We start from the raw sequence: 17,609 nt of genomic DNA on the forward strand, positions 1-17,609 counted from the left end.
TAAAGAGCATTGATAAAACTAAATCAATATCGTAATGACAGGAACTTAAGTACTCATGCATGCAAAAAGCATTACCTGTGGTTTGCTGAGCCACAGGTGCCATTAGTAACCACATCTAGCCAAAATACATCAATCATGTGGAAACACTAAGATGCTCTGGATGAAGATCAACTACCTTCTGGTTAATAGCACCTGTCTAAAGCCAAACGATTCAGACCCGCGACTCAAACGATGTGTTCTGTCAGCTTTGATGAATCACCTCGTTGTATTGATACTACACATGAAAGTTTCTGACAGAAGATGAGAGTTTTTGACTTTGCACTAAGTTTTATGGAAACTTCTCATTCCCTTCATGCACCTTGGATTTATGAGTCGATCTCCTATAACACCTTGATTATTATGATGAAGTTTATGTTGAGTAGCGGATAACTTGCCTGCAATTTCTAATACAGCATCAGTAGCGTCTGATTTAAAATATGAAGGCAGATGAAAAGGCAAGGGAGGAACCAATCTCTACATGTTAGCTGTAGCATAGACACTGATCTGGATGCAAGACCTGATGATATCTGTTGAGCTATAGAGCTAATGCTCAAAGATGTAAGTCCGTCTGATACATGGATCCTGTTACCGCAGTTGCCTCCTGGACTCTCAGCTTACCCTTCCTCCCTCTCAACTCAAAACACCTGTTTCAGATCAGCAATCAGGTGGAGAGGGAGGAGGAGATGTATAAAAAGAGTGGAGGCCAACAACATTTGAGCAGCAGCAGACATGTGGTGAGTTTTTTCTGGTCCCCACTTGATGTTTGTAGGTTTGCTGTTTTAGTTTGAGCTGGAGATACTGTAGTCTTTTTGTAGTTTAGAGGCTGGACATGGGTGCAACGGCCCTGTATAGGGTTGGACCAGTGTCCCTTACCTACTTTTGTTAAGTTTGGCCAGGGTCTCCAGTCCCTGGGGATTCGTTGAGTTATTTTTATGTTGCCGCCCCTCAAACCTTTTGACAAGCCATCCTAGAGGGGACGTAACAGGCACATAAAGGAATAAACACCTCAGTAAATGTTTACTTACAAACCATCTGTTGCTAAAGATCTTGACTTCATTGGGCTTCTAGTTGATATCAACAAGTAGCATTTTTCACCATCTCCACAACTGTGTGGCAGTAAAGTCTCTGGTTAGGGAGTCAACTTGGCCTTTCCTATGACAAACCTTGTTCAGACTACAGTGCTGATAGCGGGTTGGACAAACAGCATATCTTCATAATGATGCTTCTCCACTCTGCTGGATCTTTGTCCAGATTAGTTCTTTCCAGTAGCAAACATTAGTAGATTGCTCTTGTTGTAGTAATCTCCCGTCTATTTGTTACTGGAAAGATAAGATCAAGTGACCCAAACTCTACATCAAGTGTAATGCACCCAAATTGCTTTTTTTGCTCTCTGTATATCTTCTTCAGTCCTTTTCCAGCTTTCCAACGAGTAATTTCAACATTATTGTGCCATAGTTTGCACTTCTACGTATACATAAAATACAAAATATGTATGTAACCGTCAATATCCAAACAATAACTGATAGATTTCAGCTCAAACAGCATCTTCACTTTAAATTTCCTAGATTATTTGGACCAATTTCTATTGAATTAAAGGAAATATGTTATATTTTGAGAAAAAATTAAGGATTTTATGAGAATTTTTAATTTTTTTAACTGTTTACCTATTAAAAATGACTGCAATCATGCGATATAAGCACCGGGAAAACTGAGACCCTGTAAATATTGTTGAGTTTCATCTACACACTTCATGTTTTGTCTCCTGTGGGCTGAATTGGATGCTCCAAAGGGCCGTATTTGGCCCCGGGCCATGGGTTTAACACTTAACACTAAAGTGTGCTATAATTTACAAGACGTAGATCTGAAATAAGAAACGATCAACACTGTTGGGTCAGCAAACCCAATGGATCAGGACTTTAAAGTTCAAAACAAGGGGAAAATATATTTTTAAAAAAAACCCACTACTTGTATCACATTAAGTGGTAAATTCTTTTTGAACTGTTTGATAATGAGCTTATGAACAGCAACTCATGGTTAGATTTCCAACCAGTCTTGGGGGCAGAGTTACAAACAGCAGAATCAATCTTGACTAGTTTTATATGAGTATATGTGATGACATAATGGCCCTGTGCTTAGGGCAGGCTAAATGTGTCCATCAAGGAGTTGATTGGTGCAGAGAACCTTCCAGGAAACACGTCTGTAAAAGCTTTCTGTGAAGAGTCTCACTCGCCACTTCACTGTGTAAACAAAGCTCACAAACAGCGTGTGTGCGCGTGTGTGTGCGCGTGTGTGCGTCCCTGTTGTCCCTAACAGCTCTGTAGCTGTGTTTCCTCATATACTTCACTACCCTGACTCACTGCCTCTTCTTGTTAGTTTTTGATGTGTGTGTGTGTGTGTGTATGAGCGCGTGTGTGTGTCTGAATGAGACAAAGTGCCGTGATGCACAGTGTGAGGGACGAGGCTCCGGATCAATACCATGTCTGTGCCGTACGTTCTCCCAACGCTCTCATTAACCTATCCGATAACTGTTAGACCAGTTCACTAAAATCCATCCATTGTTTTGCTTGCTTTTATTACAGTCTGCAAACACAAGGCTCCAACCTGCAGAACAGATAATTTGCTGGTTTTCACCAAATGTTTGTTGCTAGAAAAGCCCAGTGGTTAATGAAGGTTATCTAGATGTCGGAGGTGAAATACTTTCTAAGAAAGGGACCAGACTAGGCAAGGGTGTACATTTTAGTTGTATCTATAACAAGGAACAAAGTTACCTTAAAACCAAATTGAAAGTCCATCCTTAAATGTATGAGAAATGCAGTCTGACATGGTTTAAACCAGTGTTTCTCAAATGGGGGTACGTGTACCCCTAGGGGTATGGAATGGCACTACAGGGGATACTTGAAAGAGAGAGAGTGGAAAACTAACAAATAAAGTGAAGAAACGAGGAGCACCAGTAGATTCATTACACCACCGCTGGTCCCTTTAATCACATGTGTGCATGTTTTACGTAACATCCATTTTTTGGTTTTGATATAATTATGTATTAATAACGTTTCAATTCATCAGTATGTGACTTATGTCTTTTTATGTCTGGACCAAGAGCAAAAAATCCGCCCAGTCACCAGTTTATCTGGATACTATTTGGACCGTAACACTGTTTGGTAAAGTTGGCAGATATTCTCAAATTCGGAGCATCAATAACTCTTTAACAAAACATCATCGACACATAAATTACACCTCTGCCATCAGTGTGAGGTGGACAACATGATACAAGATCATTTTTTATCAAACGCAGCAGAGTAAGAGTCCATCTGTGGGTCGTTCTGTGGTTAGATTAAAACATGGAGCTCTCGTCCTAGTTTCCCTGTAAATATCCAAATATCACACAAAACAGAACCCCATTGTTTGTTTGGTTTTTTCTGTTTTTCTGTTTTCCTGTCTCTGGTTCTAAATTAATAAAACCAAAACAAAAAACAATCCGCTTTTCTATTTTTTTAATTTGGTTTTGAAACGAAATAACCAAAGAACAAAGGGTTCATTAATTAAAGTCTTATGAAGTGAGTTTCTTTGCAGTAAACTGAACAAAAAGGATGATTTATTTATTTTTTATTTATTTTGTGCGACGCTGATTGGATGTTGGTTTGCGTCAATAAAATTCTTGACAACATTTTTCACATGCATTTTTTTTTTTTTTTTTTAGCAAGAACGTAAATCTTAAAAACCAAGATGACAAATTTGCCAGGAAATCCTCATTCTTTGAAATACAATTCTCATAAATCCCATTTAGCAACAGTCAGATAATAGCCAGGAAATGTTCACACAGTAACAGCACTCGCTCAAGGACATACGATAGTTTCCTAGTATCACAGAAATCTAATTAACATGCTTAATTTCCTGTTGACCGTTTCAATAGAATTAGGGATAACTAAAGTTACTTGTGTAAACCATTTGAGTCAAAATGGTTGAGGTCTGCATCCCAAATTTAATCAAAATAATGGCCAAATAATCTGATCAATAATCCAGCTTTCTTAAAAGTTCACCATGAAATGACAGCCATGTATTTAACACAACCAATAATGTGTAGAAATGGTAAAAACATTCCTTTGAATAATGAAAAATGAACCAAAAAGCTGGAGACATGAGTTTGTGTGGATGTGGACTGTACTTGCCTGTCTCTGGTTCTCTGTTTCTAGTCTGAGTCGTGCTTCAATGCAGCGTCGTGTCTCCAGGAAGGCCTGGCGCTGAGCTCGGTCCGACAGGTAACTGATGAATATCCCCGCCGTGTTCATGCACAGAAACAGCACCGCCTGAGCTGCTACCTGAAAAACAAACACAAGTTCAGTTAAAAGAGAAAAAGCATGTAAAGTATTGCTCTGAATTCACAGTTTAATATTGTTAGCTCCACACATTTATCAGCACAAGCTGACCTGAGCAACAATCGGATCATTTGGTGGTTTCACTGTATGTGGCGCCAATTGTAAAGTTGCACATGCTATTATAAAAAAACTATTTTTTTGCAACATTTAGCAACAAACCACGTTTACAAAATGTATGTGACATTTTTTTATGTTATTTTTGACCATATTTACAGCATATTTACAGAAATTTTTGATATTTTCTTGTAAAAATATGTCAATTTTAAATCTAAATGTTAAATGTCAATGTTAAATCTAAATGTTAAATGTCAATGTTAAATCAAAATATAAATGTTAAATTTAAATGTTAAATCCAAATCTAAATGTTGAATGTTAAATCTAAATCTAAATGGTAAATCTAAATGGCAACTCTAAATGTTAAATGTTGAATGTTAAATCTAAATCTAAATGGTAAATCTAAATGGCAACTCTAAATGTTAAATGCTAAATGTTGAATGTTAAATCTAATTGTTAAGTGCTAAATCTAAACGGTGAATTTGCATATTAGCTAAATATTTAGTCTCACCCCCTGACATTTAGTTTTGACATTAAAGATTTATATTTACATTTAACATTTATATTTAGATTTAGAATAAACATTTAGATTGAAATGTGACATTGAGATTTAGATATAATATTTACAATTTAGCTTTAACATTCAGGTTTAACACTGAAATTATATTTTAAGAGAAACAACATCACAAAGTTCCCAAATATTGCTGTAAATCAGGTCAAAAGCATTGAGATACATTTTGTAAATGTGGTTTGTTGCTAAATGTTCCAAAAGTAGCTTTTTCTTTTAGCATGCGCACCTTTACAATCGGTGCCCCATAGTGCCTCGCTTCTCAAAAAAGGTTCCAATTAATTAAAAACGACTCCAACCTAATCAGTACGCGAGTTCATTCAAGGACTAAAAACATGAGTGAAGAGATTAACATTTATTCTCACAGAAAAACATAAGGGTACTCAACAGGTGAAGTAAAGATTTAATTCCCTCGAATAATAACAAACTCTGATAAAGACCTTAACCCCCCCCGCCCTCCACACACAGCAGTAAAAAACTTAAGTTTTATCACTTTATTACCATTTATGTAGAGGTGAAGATGTATGCAATGCTGATTCTGAAGACCTCAGGCAGATTTCCTTGAACTAGAAAAGAAACGATGAAATGGAACTTTTCAGAAACTAATAAAATAAAATAATTGAAAAATAATGATAAAAAATGGCTATATTATAAATATGCAGTACTAAAATATACACTAAAAATACGCACTACAAGATTAATTAATAAGATGTTGTAAGACTAGCAGCTGAACACAAAAGAAGAAGAAGAAAAAAAAACTTTTCAAATTGCTGTTCTTGTTTTAAAATCTCTCATTTTTTTTTAGTGGATGTTTTATGTGAAAAAAAATGCATAATGCATCAGCTTACAGACCATTCATTATGACGTTTTTAAAACAACCACTTCAGCTGAAACATTTAGGGTTCTGTATTATTTAGGAGACTCTAAATCTTGATGAATGAACATCGTGTGAACACAGATCGTCTCCATTAATCAGCGATTTTTCTATTCAAGGATCTCAGAGTCCTTTTAATGAGACGTAACAGCCTGGGGCTGTGTGATAAGACGCAGGGTGAAAGGATTACCACTCGACTAATGTGACACAGCAAACCATCAATGGCTGCATTTTTATTTGTTATATATACGCAGTAAGGTGATAAAAAGGGAATTTTCTGTTTAAATAAATATATGTTTACTCTAAGAGCTACTTTAAATTGAATGGTGACTCAAACACAATAGAAGAAGCCGTGCTTTTATTTATTGATCTGAATAATATCCACTGCTATGCAGGAAGTTTATTATTATTTGCATCATAGTATATAGTCATCTTAAAAATGTACATCCCTGTTTTAATCAGGAATTAAATGGGTTAAAAGTCACTAAATTGGTGGAAAATGTGGTGAAATGTGATTTTTTTTTTTTTTTTAAAAACCACAGAAATTGGTTAAAAATTGCAAATTAGTGAAGCCAAAAACATACAAGAAAAAGTGGTAAAAAAGGGTTCAAAGTGTCAATATTGGCCTTAAAGTGGCAGAAATGGGGGAGGAGGGTTGTGGTAATGTGATTTAAAAAAAATAGAGAAAATTAATGGGCATGATGACAAATCATGAATGTGGTTAAATTGGGCAAAAAATAAGCATGAAATCTGGTCAAAAGTGGTTAAAAGTGACCTGAGGTCAACATATGTGACATTAGGTAGGGGTGTTGAAAATGTCTTGAAAGTGGAAAAAAATTGCAAAAAAGGCATTGAAATTTGAAAGAGTAGGGGCAGTAATGGAAGTAATTATAGGAGTAAAAATATGGCAAGAAAAAGTGATGAAAATAGGTTAAAATATGGTGTAGTTGCAGAAAAAGGGTAAAAATGGGCTCAAATTTTTCCAAAGATATTCTTAGTTTCTTGAAGGCGTCTGGTGACCCGACCCTCTCCCAGTGTCTCGCAACCCCAAATTGGGTCCTGACCCCAAGGTTGAGAACTCCTGATTAAACCCACAACAATGAAGCCTTTGTAATCATGTCAGTAAAGGAAAGGTGAGTCCAGATGATATAAAAACTTAATGCATTGTGTGCAAAGCGTCATTGGCAAGCTTGCTATTGTGAGGTGTCAGTCAGTCAATGCACGTCTTGAATAAACTCTAATAAGTCTGAAACCAGAGAAGACAAGGAGCCAATCAGGTCATAGATCATTGTCGATGGAATAAAGTAGATAGAGTTTATAGAAACCTCAATATGAAGGTGACACGTCTGGTGTCTTCTTTCAACTCCTTAAATATCTCCACACAATGTTCGGTCCGACATAAGATGAAACCCAACCTGGTCTAAGCAAGATACCACAATGTAAACAACAGCACAACATCATGGAATATTATGTCTGTGGGTGAAACTTAAAACTGCGGGTGAATTATCAGACAAATACATGGTCTGTGTTCAAAATCGCATACTAACGTAGTATACACTACACACTCTGTCTACTATATACTATGAGTATGGTTAGAATGATGAGTAGGGTGATGACCGTTCCCACTGAAGTATACTTCCAAGTTTCCCAAGATGCATTACGGACGTACAACGACAAAAACCTGAAGCACACTGAGGCTAAATATCTCTGTTGACCAAGTAGAATATCAACATGTGGTCATTTGATCCATAAACTTGCGGAAAACACATTTCATTCTGACAATTCAGAGATTTTGGGAGACCCTCCATTGTGCTACTGACAAAAACTTCTGGTTAACTTCAAAACAAGAGCCTGATTTATAAAAGTGTTAAAAAAAAGTAATGGAAGACAAGAAGAGATGCTTTGTTTTGAAAAGGGAATGTTGGACTTTTAGCTTGAAGCTGGTCCCAGGATGATTTTATGTTCTGCACGCAATGCATCATGGGGCAATTGAGTATGACTAGTGTGCCCACCATATGTCCCAATATAGTATACATCCAGGTGTTTCACACATACTCAATCTTTCCATACTGTCATGTTGGAACACACTTCATACTCATTTGAGTAGTACGTTTGTATGTGATTTTGAACACAGCCATAATGTAGGTGTAAAAGGATGAAATCGTGGCTTGAAAATTAGTTTTCATTGATGTTTTCGAAAAAAAAAATAAAACCTCGCATTGCATTGTGGGATGTGATGTCCCGTAGACAGATGCATAAATCATTCTTACCGTGATGTGTCATCTTTCCTGACACATTTAATTTGTTTTCACAAACTGAACGTTGTGGCAAAACAATGGCGGATGTTTATTTCTTTTATTTCCGTCGAAACATAATGTCTTGCAGAGTGAGGTGATATCACAGGGAAAATACCAGGTACAGAGTACAACAAAAATGGTGTCAAGCCAATCACTGTCAATCAATGCATTAATTTATGGGACTACGCATCCCAATCCGTGTATCATTCATTTTTCATTATGTAACAAAAACATGAAAAACGAAAAAAAATCACTAATTTGATATTGTTTCCAAAACCAAAATGAAAAAAATGGAAAACGCCTTGTTTTTCAAATTCAAGCTCTTTTGCTTCGGTACAGAAAACGAAAAAGTGGAAGAGTACTCTCATCCCCACGCTAACGGCTATGCTAACGGCAGTTCGGCAAGATCGCTGCTTCCAACTGTGCATCTGAAACGTGTCCTTTCGCTTTAGCTGGTGTTGGGCACAGAACCTCCTCACGGACATTTTGGAGGATTTAGAGACTCCTAAGTGTTGCAGAACTAAAGATATCTCGGAATGTGTAACGCTTCACTTCCGGGTCACGTACTTTGGCAAATCGGTAATTGAGAAAACAAATAAAGGTTTCCTGTTTTTCGTTTTCATCCCACAATGCAATGCGTAAAAGTTTTCCAGAAATGTCCACAAATCTAGTGTTTACGATGGAGATGAGAACAAATTTTCAAGCAGCAATTTCTATCTTTTACATCAGTGATTCTAAAACTGTTTCTGTTACGCCCCCTTTGAAGAACGAAACATTTTAAGCCCCACCCCTCCAGTCCAGTTGCAAAGAATGAAAACAAAATAGGTAAAAATGTAAGCTTTCATTGAAAAAGGTAAAAGTCATGACAATTTTTCTTAAAATCTCACACAAAATAACATAAAATATGCATTAACACAGAGGTTCCCAACCTTTTTCGGGTCATGACCCCATTTTGAGGTTCTGAGTGCACAGAAACAATATTTTTCTATATTTCATGCTCAAGTCCGTTCTCTATATGATGAAAAAAAACTCCTCACATTAGAAAAACATGGCCACCATGTAGTTTCCAGGACTGTCTAAGGATTGAAGCCTTTCATCGACCATGAGTGTGCAAAGCAAAGAAAAGCAAGACCTGAGAAAGCTTTGAAAGGACGATCATGATGATGCAACAATTTGCAACAGTAGCAGAAACTGCTCATGAGGGATTCGCCACTGCCGAGCCGAGCGCCCTCCGTCCTGCCAACAGCAGCTTAACGTGATGTGAGTTGGCAAAGTGTTCAGGACAAAATCATGGTGGAAATCCCTTCCGATGCCACATTTCACTGCGTCAAATCTGCTCTGGTAACATATTCAGGATGTCACATTTGATGTTTGTTTTTTTCCCAGAAACACTTCCGAGGTGAGAGTGTTTGGGGAGCAATTACAGTGGTAAACAAGTCTGGACATGATGGGAGCATCTGCTACACTCTTGTAACTCTGCGGTCATTGGAAGGTCGTGCAGATGTGTTATTGTAAAGCAGACATAGGCAACTGGCGGCCCGGGGGCCAGATGCAGCCCTAGGTCTAATTTTGTGAGGCCTCCAAAACGAAATTGTAATTCATGAAGTTGGAAGTTGTATGAAGAACAACATAACACACAAAACTACCGAAAAACACCGAAAGCGACAGCAAAATGCACACAATGTCAAGAAAAGTACAAAAGGTAACAACAAAAACACAATAATAAATTATTCATAAAACACACAAAATGACAACAAACACACACTAAACAACCACTTAAACATGCAAAATGACAACAAAAACAACAACATATACATAAGGACTTCAAAGACACACAAAATGACAAGAACAGACTAAATATAACAAAAACATCCATAATGACTTGGAAAAACACACAAAATGACAACAAAAATTCACCTGATGAGAAAATCTACAAAATGAATTTAAAGACACACAAAATGTGTGTTTTCAAGCTTGTATTAATGCTCAAATTGGTCATTCTTTGGAATGCTGACATAAATGTTGCTACTGTGGCCCTAGGGTCACACAATCACATTTTTGTGGACCCCACTGTGATAAAACTTGCCCATTTCTGTGGTAAAGCCTAAAAAAAAGCAGAAACCTGAGTGGCTGTGGCTCTTAGCACTACTTTTCCAAGCTTAACGACAAAATCCATGAAGTGAACAATGTGCTCGATTTCTTTCCTTTACCTCAGCAGTAGGTTAATTGTGTGAGGAAGCAGAACAATGTGGGTGAAAAGCCACTGATTAAATAGCTTTTCATGTATTCTATAGCTGCAATTAATTGTTTTTGCTTCTTTTTTTTTAAAGTTATTTTGAAAAAAAAATAGGTGTGTTGCCTGATGCTTGTTGGTGTTCTTGGAAAAAGTGTCAGATTGTTAGAAATGAAGCCTTGCTTAAGTGCAGGGGCAGAGAGGCTCATTATTGAACGTTCTCTCAGCATTGATTGTAATTACCATTACAACTACTTCTACCAGAGGTTGGGATCAGGCACTGTATCCCCCTTACAGTGAGACATGTAGGCATATAAACACATGCTTCCACTTGATTAAATTCAAATACTCTAAAATAATCATTTGTATTTGTAATTTAAGTTACGGTTTTAAGTTCTGTCTGATTATGTCCACCTGAATGCTTGTGTAAAATAAGAACTAGGCTTGGTGGTAAATGGTAAAAGGGGGTCGACAGAGAGGTGAAAACAATGATTCTTGAAACAGGAAACAGAAGAGAACAAAGGCCCTCAAGACCACCAAATGGGAAAGAAGTGGGGGATCAAACCCCCACCTCTGGACTCTAAACTGTAGGTGAAAAAGCACCAGAAGAACAACAGAGTCAGACAGAAGGACAAGGGAGTCAGATAGAGAAACATGTCTTTACATCCGGAGCGTTCTGCTGTGAAGGAAGCAGAGAACCTCGATCTTATAGCTATACAGGTTTCAGGGTTATTGATTACGTCAAGATCTACGCTGACAGTTACATTCAAGCGCTGCATGATTACTACATATTTTTCACTTCCTCTACGATGACGATATTGCAACCTTGATTTCATTGGCTGATACGATATGATATCAGCACAAATCCTGCATACTTTAATGACTTATTTTTACAGTGTGGAATGTTAGGAAAGGCTGGAGAACTAAAGTGAGCAACAGTATGTGTGAGAAAAACTGACCTATTCATTAATAACCAATGGGTTACATCTATTTTAACCTTCAACAAAAGTTTAATCTACAATGGAATGAAAATAAAGAATTATAGAAGATCCTAAAATATAATCTCAATAAATCCAATAAAAACTAGTTGGATGCCAATGTAATCTGATATTGGAAAAATATCTGGTATAAATGCTTTAAAATGTAATTAAGAGACAAGTCTTGGTTAAAACCATGGACTGTAAAAAGAATGGACGATGCACGCTCACGGGGAAGTTAAGCTTTTATTTTTAGAGCTCCCCCTGCTGACTGACTGCAGTATAGGTCATAAACCCCGCCTCCTCAGTGATAACGGATGGGATGTGGGTCAAACTGTAAAGTTAAAATACTGCGATCATTAGTTATTATCACTCTACATTGTGTTCAAGTGCTCATTTTTCTGTGAAGTTTGTTTTTAAATGAGTTATTTGAGGTTGAAATATGGGATTTGCCGAGACGCCATTAATTAACCTTTTCTGTTCAGTTTTTTGTCTTTCTTGAGCTGCTAGTACTAGTATTAACCTCTAAGCCGTTGGTAGAATTTCCAGTGGGGAAGATACTTAAGCTTGTGGCATAGCTGGGCTGCGTAATTCATCAGGGCAGTATGCTAAATAGGCGGAGCATGTTACCAGGGCTCCTCCCGCAGGACCCTACTGCACAGACTCTGGCTGCAAATGAAGTCAAATTTGCAAGATGACAGCGTCCCTAACGCTGTATTTTGGCTTCAAGAACATTCAGTGGGAACAGCTACAGTGCACGCCCACTGGTTAACACTTTATATGTCATTTTATTGATGTACTTTGTTTGGGTTGCATTAAAGCAGGTAAACAACATACTGTAACTGTGTGACTTCTTCTGGATTCTTTAGAACAGTGGTCACCAACACCATGTGAGATGCCTTCAGGAGCTCTAGTCACCAATGAGCTTCGTCTAAAATCTGATTTACTTTCCAGGATTCAAACTCACAAAGACAAATACAGATGAGAGAAGTAGTTAGTACTTTGTAAAGTTATATACTGCTGAAGCCTTCATCTTTAAATGTTTATTTTCACTGAAACATTGTGATGTTTTTAAGTGTTGCAAACCTGGTGTATGTGGTATCTTGTATATAATATGATATTTTTTAAAACACAAGGTGGATTTTCTATACAGAAAAATTATGAAAACTATTGCATAAATGAGGAAAAATAAAGTTTTTTTTAGGTTCCAACCTTTTTAAGTTACTGCTAGCCTTCTTTATTATCTTACCCTCGAATTAAAGTGAAACCGTCAAACTGCTATTATTTGAAGCTGCACTACTTGAATCTTGAACCATGGCAGAGGGGCATGGCTGAATTCGAACCGTAAATCCCGTCTCCCACTCTGATAATCCCTCCCAGTCTCCTCCTCTCTGGAAGTGCACAAAAATCGCGCACGAGAGCTGAACGTGCACTACTGGCAAAACACGTCGCAAAAGGATGCACACAAAATATAGGAAAATGGAACATTAGATTACATGTCTAGAAGGAAAACAGCCACTTGTGCGTCCAAAGTTAGTCAAAGACTGAAAGCAAGTTTGCACCGTGCACACGCTTCATTATATATCACAGCAGCCAATGAGGAGGCTTTCTCTAAATCCTGTGATTGGAGCTGGAGGGGGTGACGGCCAATATTTTGTCTTCCGGGGTTTTATTAACTAAAACACTTAATTATAAGGCACAAACAGCACGCAGATGTACGATTTTTTTCAGAAATTATTACTTTTTACAATATAATATATGATGCAAAGAAGAATCTTTTTTTTTAATTGAAGAAAATAATTTGAGTACCGCAGCTTTAAGAAGTGCTTTTCAAACTATACAGTACCTATTAAGTAACTCACAGTTTCAGAAAGGATGGTGACCAATACATTAAAGTCTATTTGAATTGTCAAATGTTAAAAGGAAAATATATATATAATATCAAGCAAATTGTGAGCAGGAAATTCTGGTTTATTGAAAATAATTGAGTTCAAATGAAACCTAATTGAATTCAGGATTAGCCTCTGAACTCATGCCTAGGGCGTCCTGAGCACATATCAAAGGCTCCATGTGTGGAGTGAAAGAATAATGCCTTAATTCTGTAAAGCGCTTTGAGTGTCTATGATAAAATGCAATGTAAAATCGAATGCACTATTATTATTATTTTTGAAATGTTGATGAAAATGGTCCAAACCTGCCCACACAGCCCTTAATTCACTAAGAAGCTCCAACATTACACACAAAATAGCAACTTAGGCTCTAATTTTGGTAATTACTTAAATTTGTTATTTCTGAAGATGGTATCAGTTGAGTGGAGGCGTACCCTCCTCCACTTTAAGCGTTGATGTAGGAATCCATGCTTGTCGCTATGAAAGGGAAAAAGAGAAAATCTTCACATTTAAAGCTGAGTATGTGTGGGAGTATCAGAGGATGGGTTTTTCATGCACCGAGCCATCTTTCTCCATGGCGCCTTTCTTTCTCCCTCGAGGCGCTTCGCTAGTATTGCAGAGCTGAGAAAACCTAGCTCGGCGTTACCCTGCGCTACTGTGTGTTATTGTGAATGTCTCCCTGGACGCTATCAGCACTGATTCAATTTCTTAGTCGGCCCCTGGAGGCTTGTGCCCCACCTACGGAGACCAAAATTAAAAACCCCATAAGCAACAGCTCTGGCGGCCATGTTGTTTTGGAAAAAGTGGTGCTGGATAACGATAAAGGGCATCAGCATGGAGACTGCCGGTGCACTCATTAAAAGGAAATGCCAGTGATGTGGATGCTTTTTAACAAGGTCTCATTATAAGCAGCAGGCCAGGAAGAGACACTGCTTAACAACTACATGGAAAATAATCAGCCATAGTTAATAATAGTCATAATTATCGTAAATGATTTCAAATTAATTGCAGCGTGATCTGTGCCTCTACAGTGTGACGTACAGAAATAGAATGTGTTTGTGATCTATTATCACTCCTTAAAAGCCGCCTTTAAATCTGTTCTCAACAACTCAGAAATGACACATGGCAAATTGTGTATTTATACTGACTGAGAGTATGTATATTTCCCAACATACTGTATGTCAGTTCTTCAATTATCAAAATCAGCCACAGTCTACATATACAGTATATACTGTATTTAGACATGATTGGATAACAGGAATTTGTGGAAGTCTCTATTTCTCACTAATTTGTTATTATCAGTATTTGGATTCCAAATCATGAGTAATCTCTTTTGCACCTGCAAAAACCACAGTCATCAGCTGTGAACTTTATTCTAAAACCAGGCAAAACAAAGCTGAGTGATTAAAAAAAAAAAAAAAATGAATAAAAACAAGCCTCAGCAGGTTTTAAAGCTCTACTGTCAACTTTTGGAGTGGTTACCCACAAACAATATGCTCACCTGTAACTAGGGTGGTCATTCTAATGAATCTGGAAAAAAAAAAAGCCAAGTGTGTCTGTGTTGGAACTTTCTAACACATGACAGAGTCTGCTCTGCATTGCCAGAGATCGTAATTCCACCAATAAATTGCCAAAATATGAATGACCAACTCTGCCATAATTAAAACAATAAATAAAAATACGGTTGTAAGTCATAAAAAAAAAAAAATCACTCAATACCTAAATATATATGCCACAAATAAATCAGTTAATACCTAAATAAATATATGCCATAAATGGTATTTATTTATTTATTCTATATTTTTCTTTCTTTGTTTATTTTGTAATTAACATTTTTTATTAATTATTTCTACGACTGTATTTTCATACTGTAATTACCCTGATGAAAGTTTTGCTCTCTTTATTTCAGCGATTAATCTAGAAGAAAAGAGATTCAGTGTGAAAGCTAACTGTAGGCTAATTTTATAGCGAGCTAGCTTTTTGGCTAACAGCATAAAGGCGTTAGCTTACAACAACAGTTCAGTTTCCCTCAAATTCTTTGTCTAACTACAACTTTTTTCTTGACAGTTGAATAATACAAAATATTATGTTAGCATAGTTAGCATAGCGACGCACTGGTGTCTAATCCACTATAGTCTTGATAAACAGAAGCTTTTACTGTAGCTAATGAGCTCAGAGCAAATAAAATATTAGTCCACACTGGGTGTTTGTTTTACATCATAGATAGATAGAAACATATACAATGCAATACGATACAATACAAAGAATAAACGTACATTTTAACAACCAAAAATGCAATGGGCTGAAGCATTAACTGCGTATCCACTTCATGCATTATTCTCAATTTGATAAATGGATCTACATATGTTTTACATGGATTACTCCAGCTTTCTGAGCAACAGGCCAGAAAAGGCAATATAAGGTTAATAAATGAATGAAGCAACTTCGGACAGTCTCTTATACTTTTTGTTCTGTGTAGAATACAAATAGTTTGATATTTTTTTCTAATATATTCTAAGTGTGTCTTCCAGCTAAGCTCATGAACTATGATGAAGCCCAAGAACTTGGTCTCATATACAGTACACAATCAATTTCTGTTCCATTTAGACCCAATTTTAAACTACAGTCTGTCCTACACGATCCAAAACACATCCATTTTGTTTTCTTTTTCTCAAACCATTTTTTCTAATTTCGTCAATTCATTTTCTACTAATTAAATCTAATTATTAATATAATTTCCAGAACAAAATATGTTTGTGTCATCAGCAAAAATAATTAACTTCAGAATTTGGGACACTTTGCAAATATAATTTACATATATTAGAACCAGCTTAGGCCCTAAAACGGAGCCTTGTGGAATTCCAACGTCATAACTTTAAGCCCCATTGTCTACATGCATGATTTAATCAATATGCTTCATCAAAATAACAAGACCTCCTCACTAATTCAAATAGAATATTTGATTTACTGCTTAACGGATGAGGTGAGGATGCAGTGTGAGTGTATCTGAGCTCGTCACATCAGCAGCGTGCACGATTAGCTTCATCATTAACAGAGTGGGCTCTGAGCCATGAAACACAAACAACAACCATCATCTATCAATAGCTATCAGATACACACAGCACATCTAATGTTACATTTGTGTTGGAGACTTCTCAGATTGAACAAATGAATTGTCTTCTATGGGGGAAGTCACAATGAAATCACCAGACCATACCGTTGGCAGAGCACCTCCATTAATTCTGCTTTAGGCGACTAATGGCAGCTGTATGAAAACGTGAGTTGGCTTAGCTCACTAGCGCTAAACCTGCTGCTACTGATGCTCGTCTACAGAAAACACTCCTGTGCCAAATAAGGGTTTTTATTCCGTTATGCTTGCGGCAAAAGAGGACAGCAGACTGCTAACGCTAACCCGCTTCAAACGCTCAGTTATCTCCTGATGAAAATACAAAACCCTTCATCTGGCACTAAGGGTTACTTTAAATGGAACATGACATGCACAACCTCTTTAATTAATTCATTAATGAGTAATGTTCACACTTTTTTTTTTTTTTTTTTTTTTACAAAAGCTCTGCACTTTTGATTTACTAGATAAAAATGGCTGCTTACACCAATTTTCATTAATTATGATCAAGTAACACTCTAATCATGATTATATATACTTATGTATGTGTATGTTTGGACACATTCATGTATATTGGATAGGGATGTAATGATTCACTCAACTCCCGATACGATTCGATTCACGATACTGGGTTTTTTGGGAAAAAAAACTAGAAAATGCTGTACTATTTTCCTTTTATTTTTCATTGTCAAAATAATTCCTTGATAAACTATTCAAAACAATGCAATTTAACTAAAAATAAATCTTGAATGAAATAAATAAAGGAACAATACAAATGAAAATGAAGCCTATTAATTTAAATTCTGGTTCTATAATAAACAATGCAAAACTGCATAATAGTTCTTTTTCTTTTAAAAGTGCAACTGAAAATGTATTTTGTGCCTTAACAATTGGACTTTAAAAAAAAAAAAAAAAAAACGATTGCACTGATTTACGTCATATTTGTTTGGACCAGCAGAGGGCGCTGGTAATACAGTGGTCGGTTGGCATGCAGATATCTTGGAGTGAAGAAGAGAAGCTATGCTAGCAGACAGAGTCAATAGAAAAACGTGACTTTTACAGATATTCAAGTAATATTACAGATATTCTTTCGGTGCTAAAGGGGTAATGAATCATTTATTAACATATTTAAGAGTAGAAGGAAGCCAGAAAGAAAGTATTAGCAGACTCCGCCCGCCGCC

General features: G+C 36.7%; 1 protein-coding gene across 1 annotated transcript in view; it reads right to left on the reverse strand.

The window, feature by feature from the left end:
• Positions 1-908: 908 nt before the first annotated feature.
• Positions 909-17,609, reverse strand: part of LOC114479577 (adenylate cyclase type 8-like) — a 46,412-nt gene continuing 29,711 nt past the window's right edge. The window contains exons 2-3 of the mRNA XM_028473321.1: positions 4,202-4,355; positions 909-1,006 (exon numbers count right to left, since the gene is read on the reverse strand). Coding sequence (XP_028329122.1) covers positions 909-1,006; positions 4,202-4,355 — 252 coding nt within the window. The remainder of the gene's footprint in view (positions 1,007-4,201; positions 4,356-17,609) is intronic.

Source organism: Gouania willdenowi, chromosome 17 (genome assembly GCF_900634775.1).
Source record: "Gouania willdenowi chromosome 17, fGouWil2.1, whole genome shotgun sequence".
NCBI lineage: Eukaryota > Metazoa > Chordata > Actinopteri > Blenniiformes > Gobiesocidae > Gouania > Gouania willdenowi.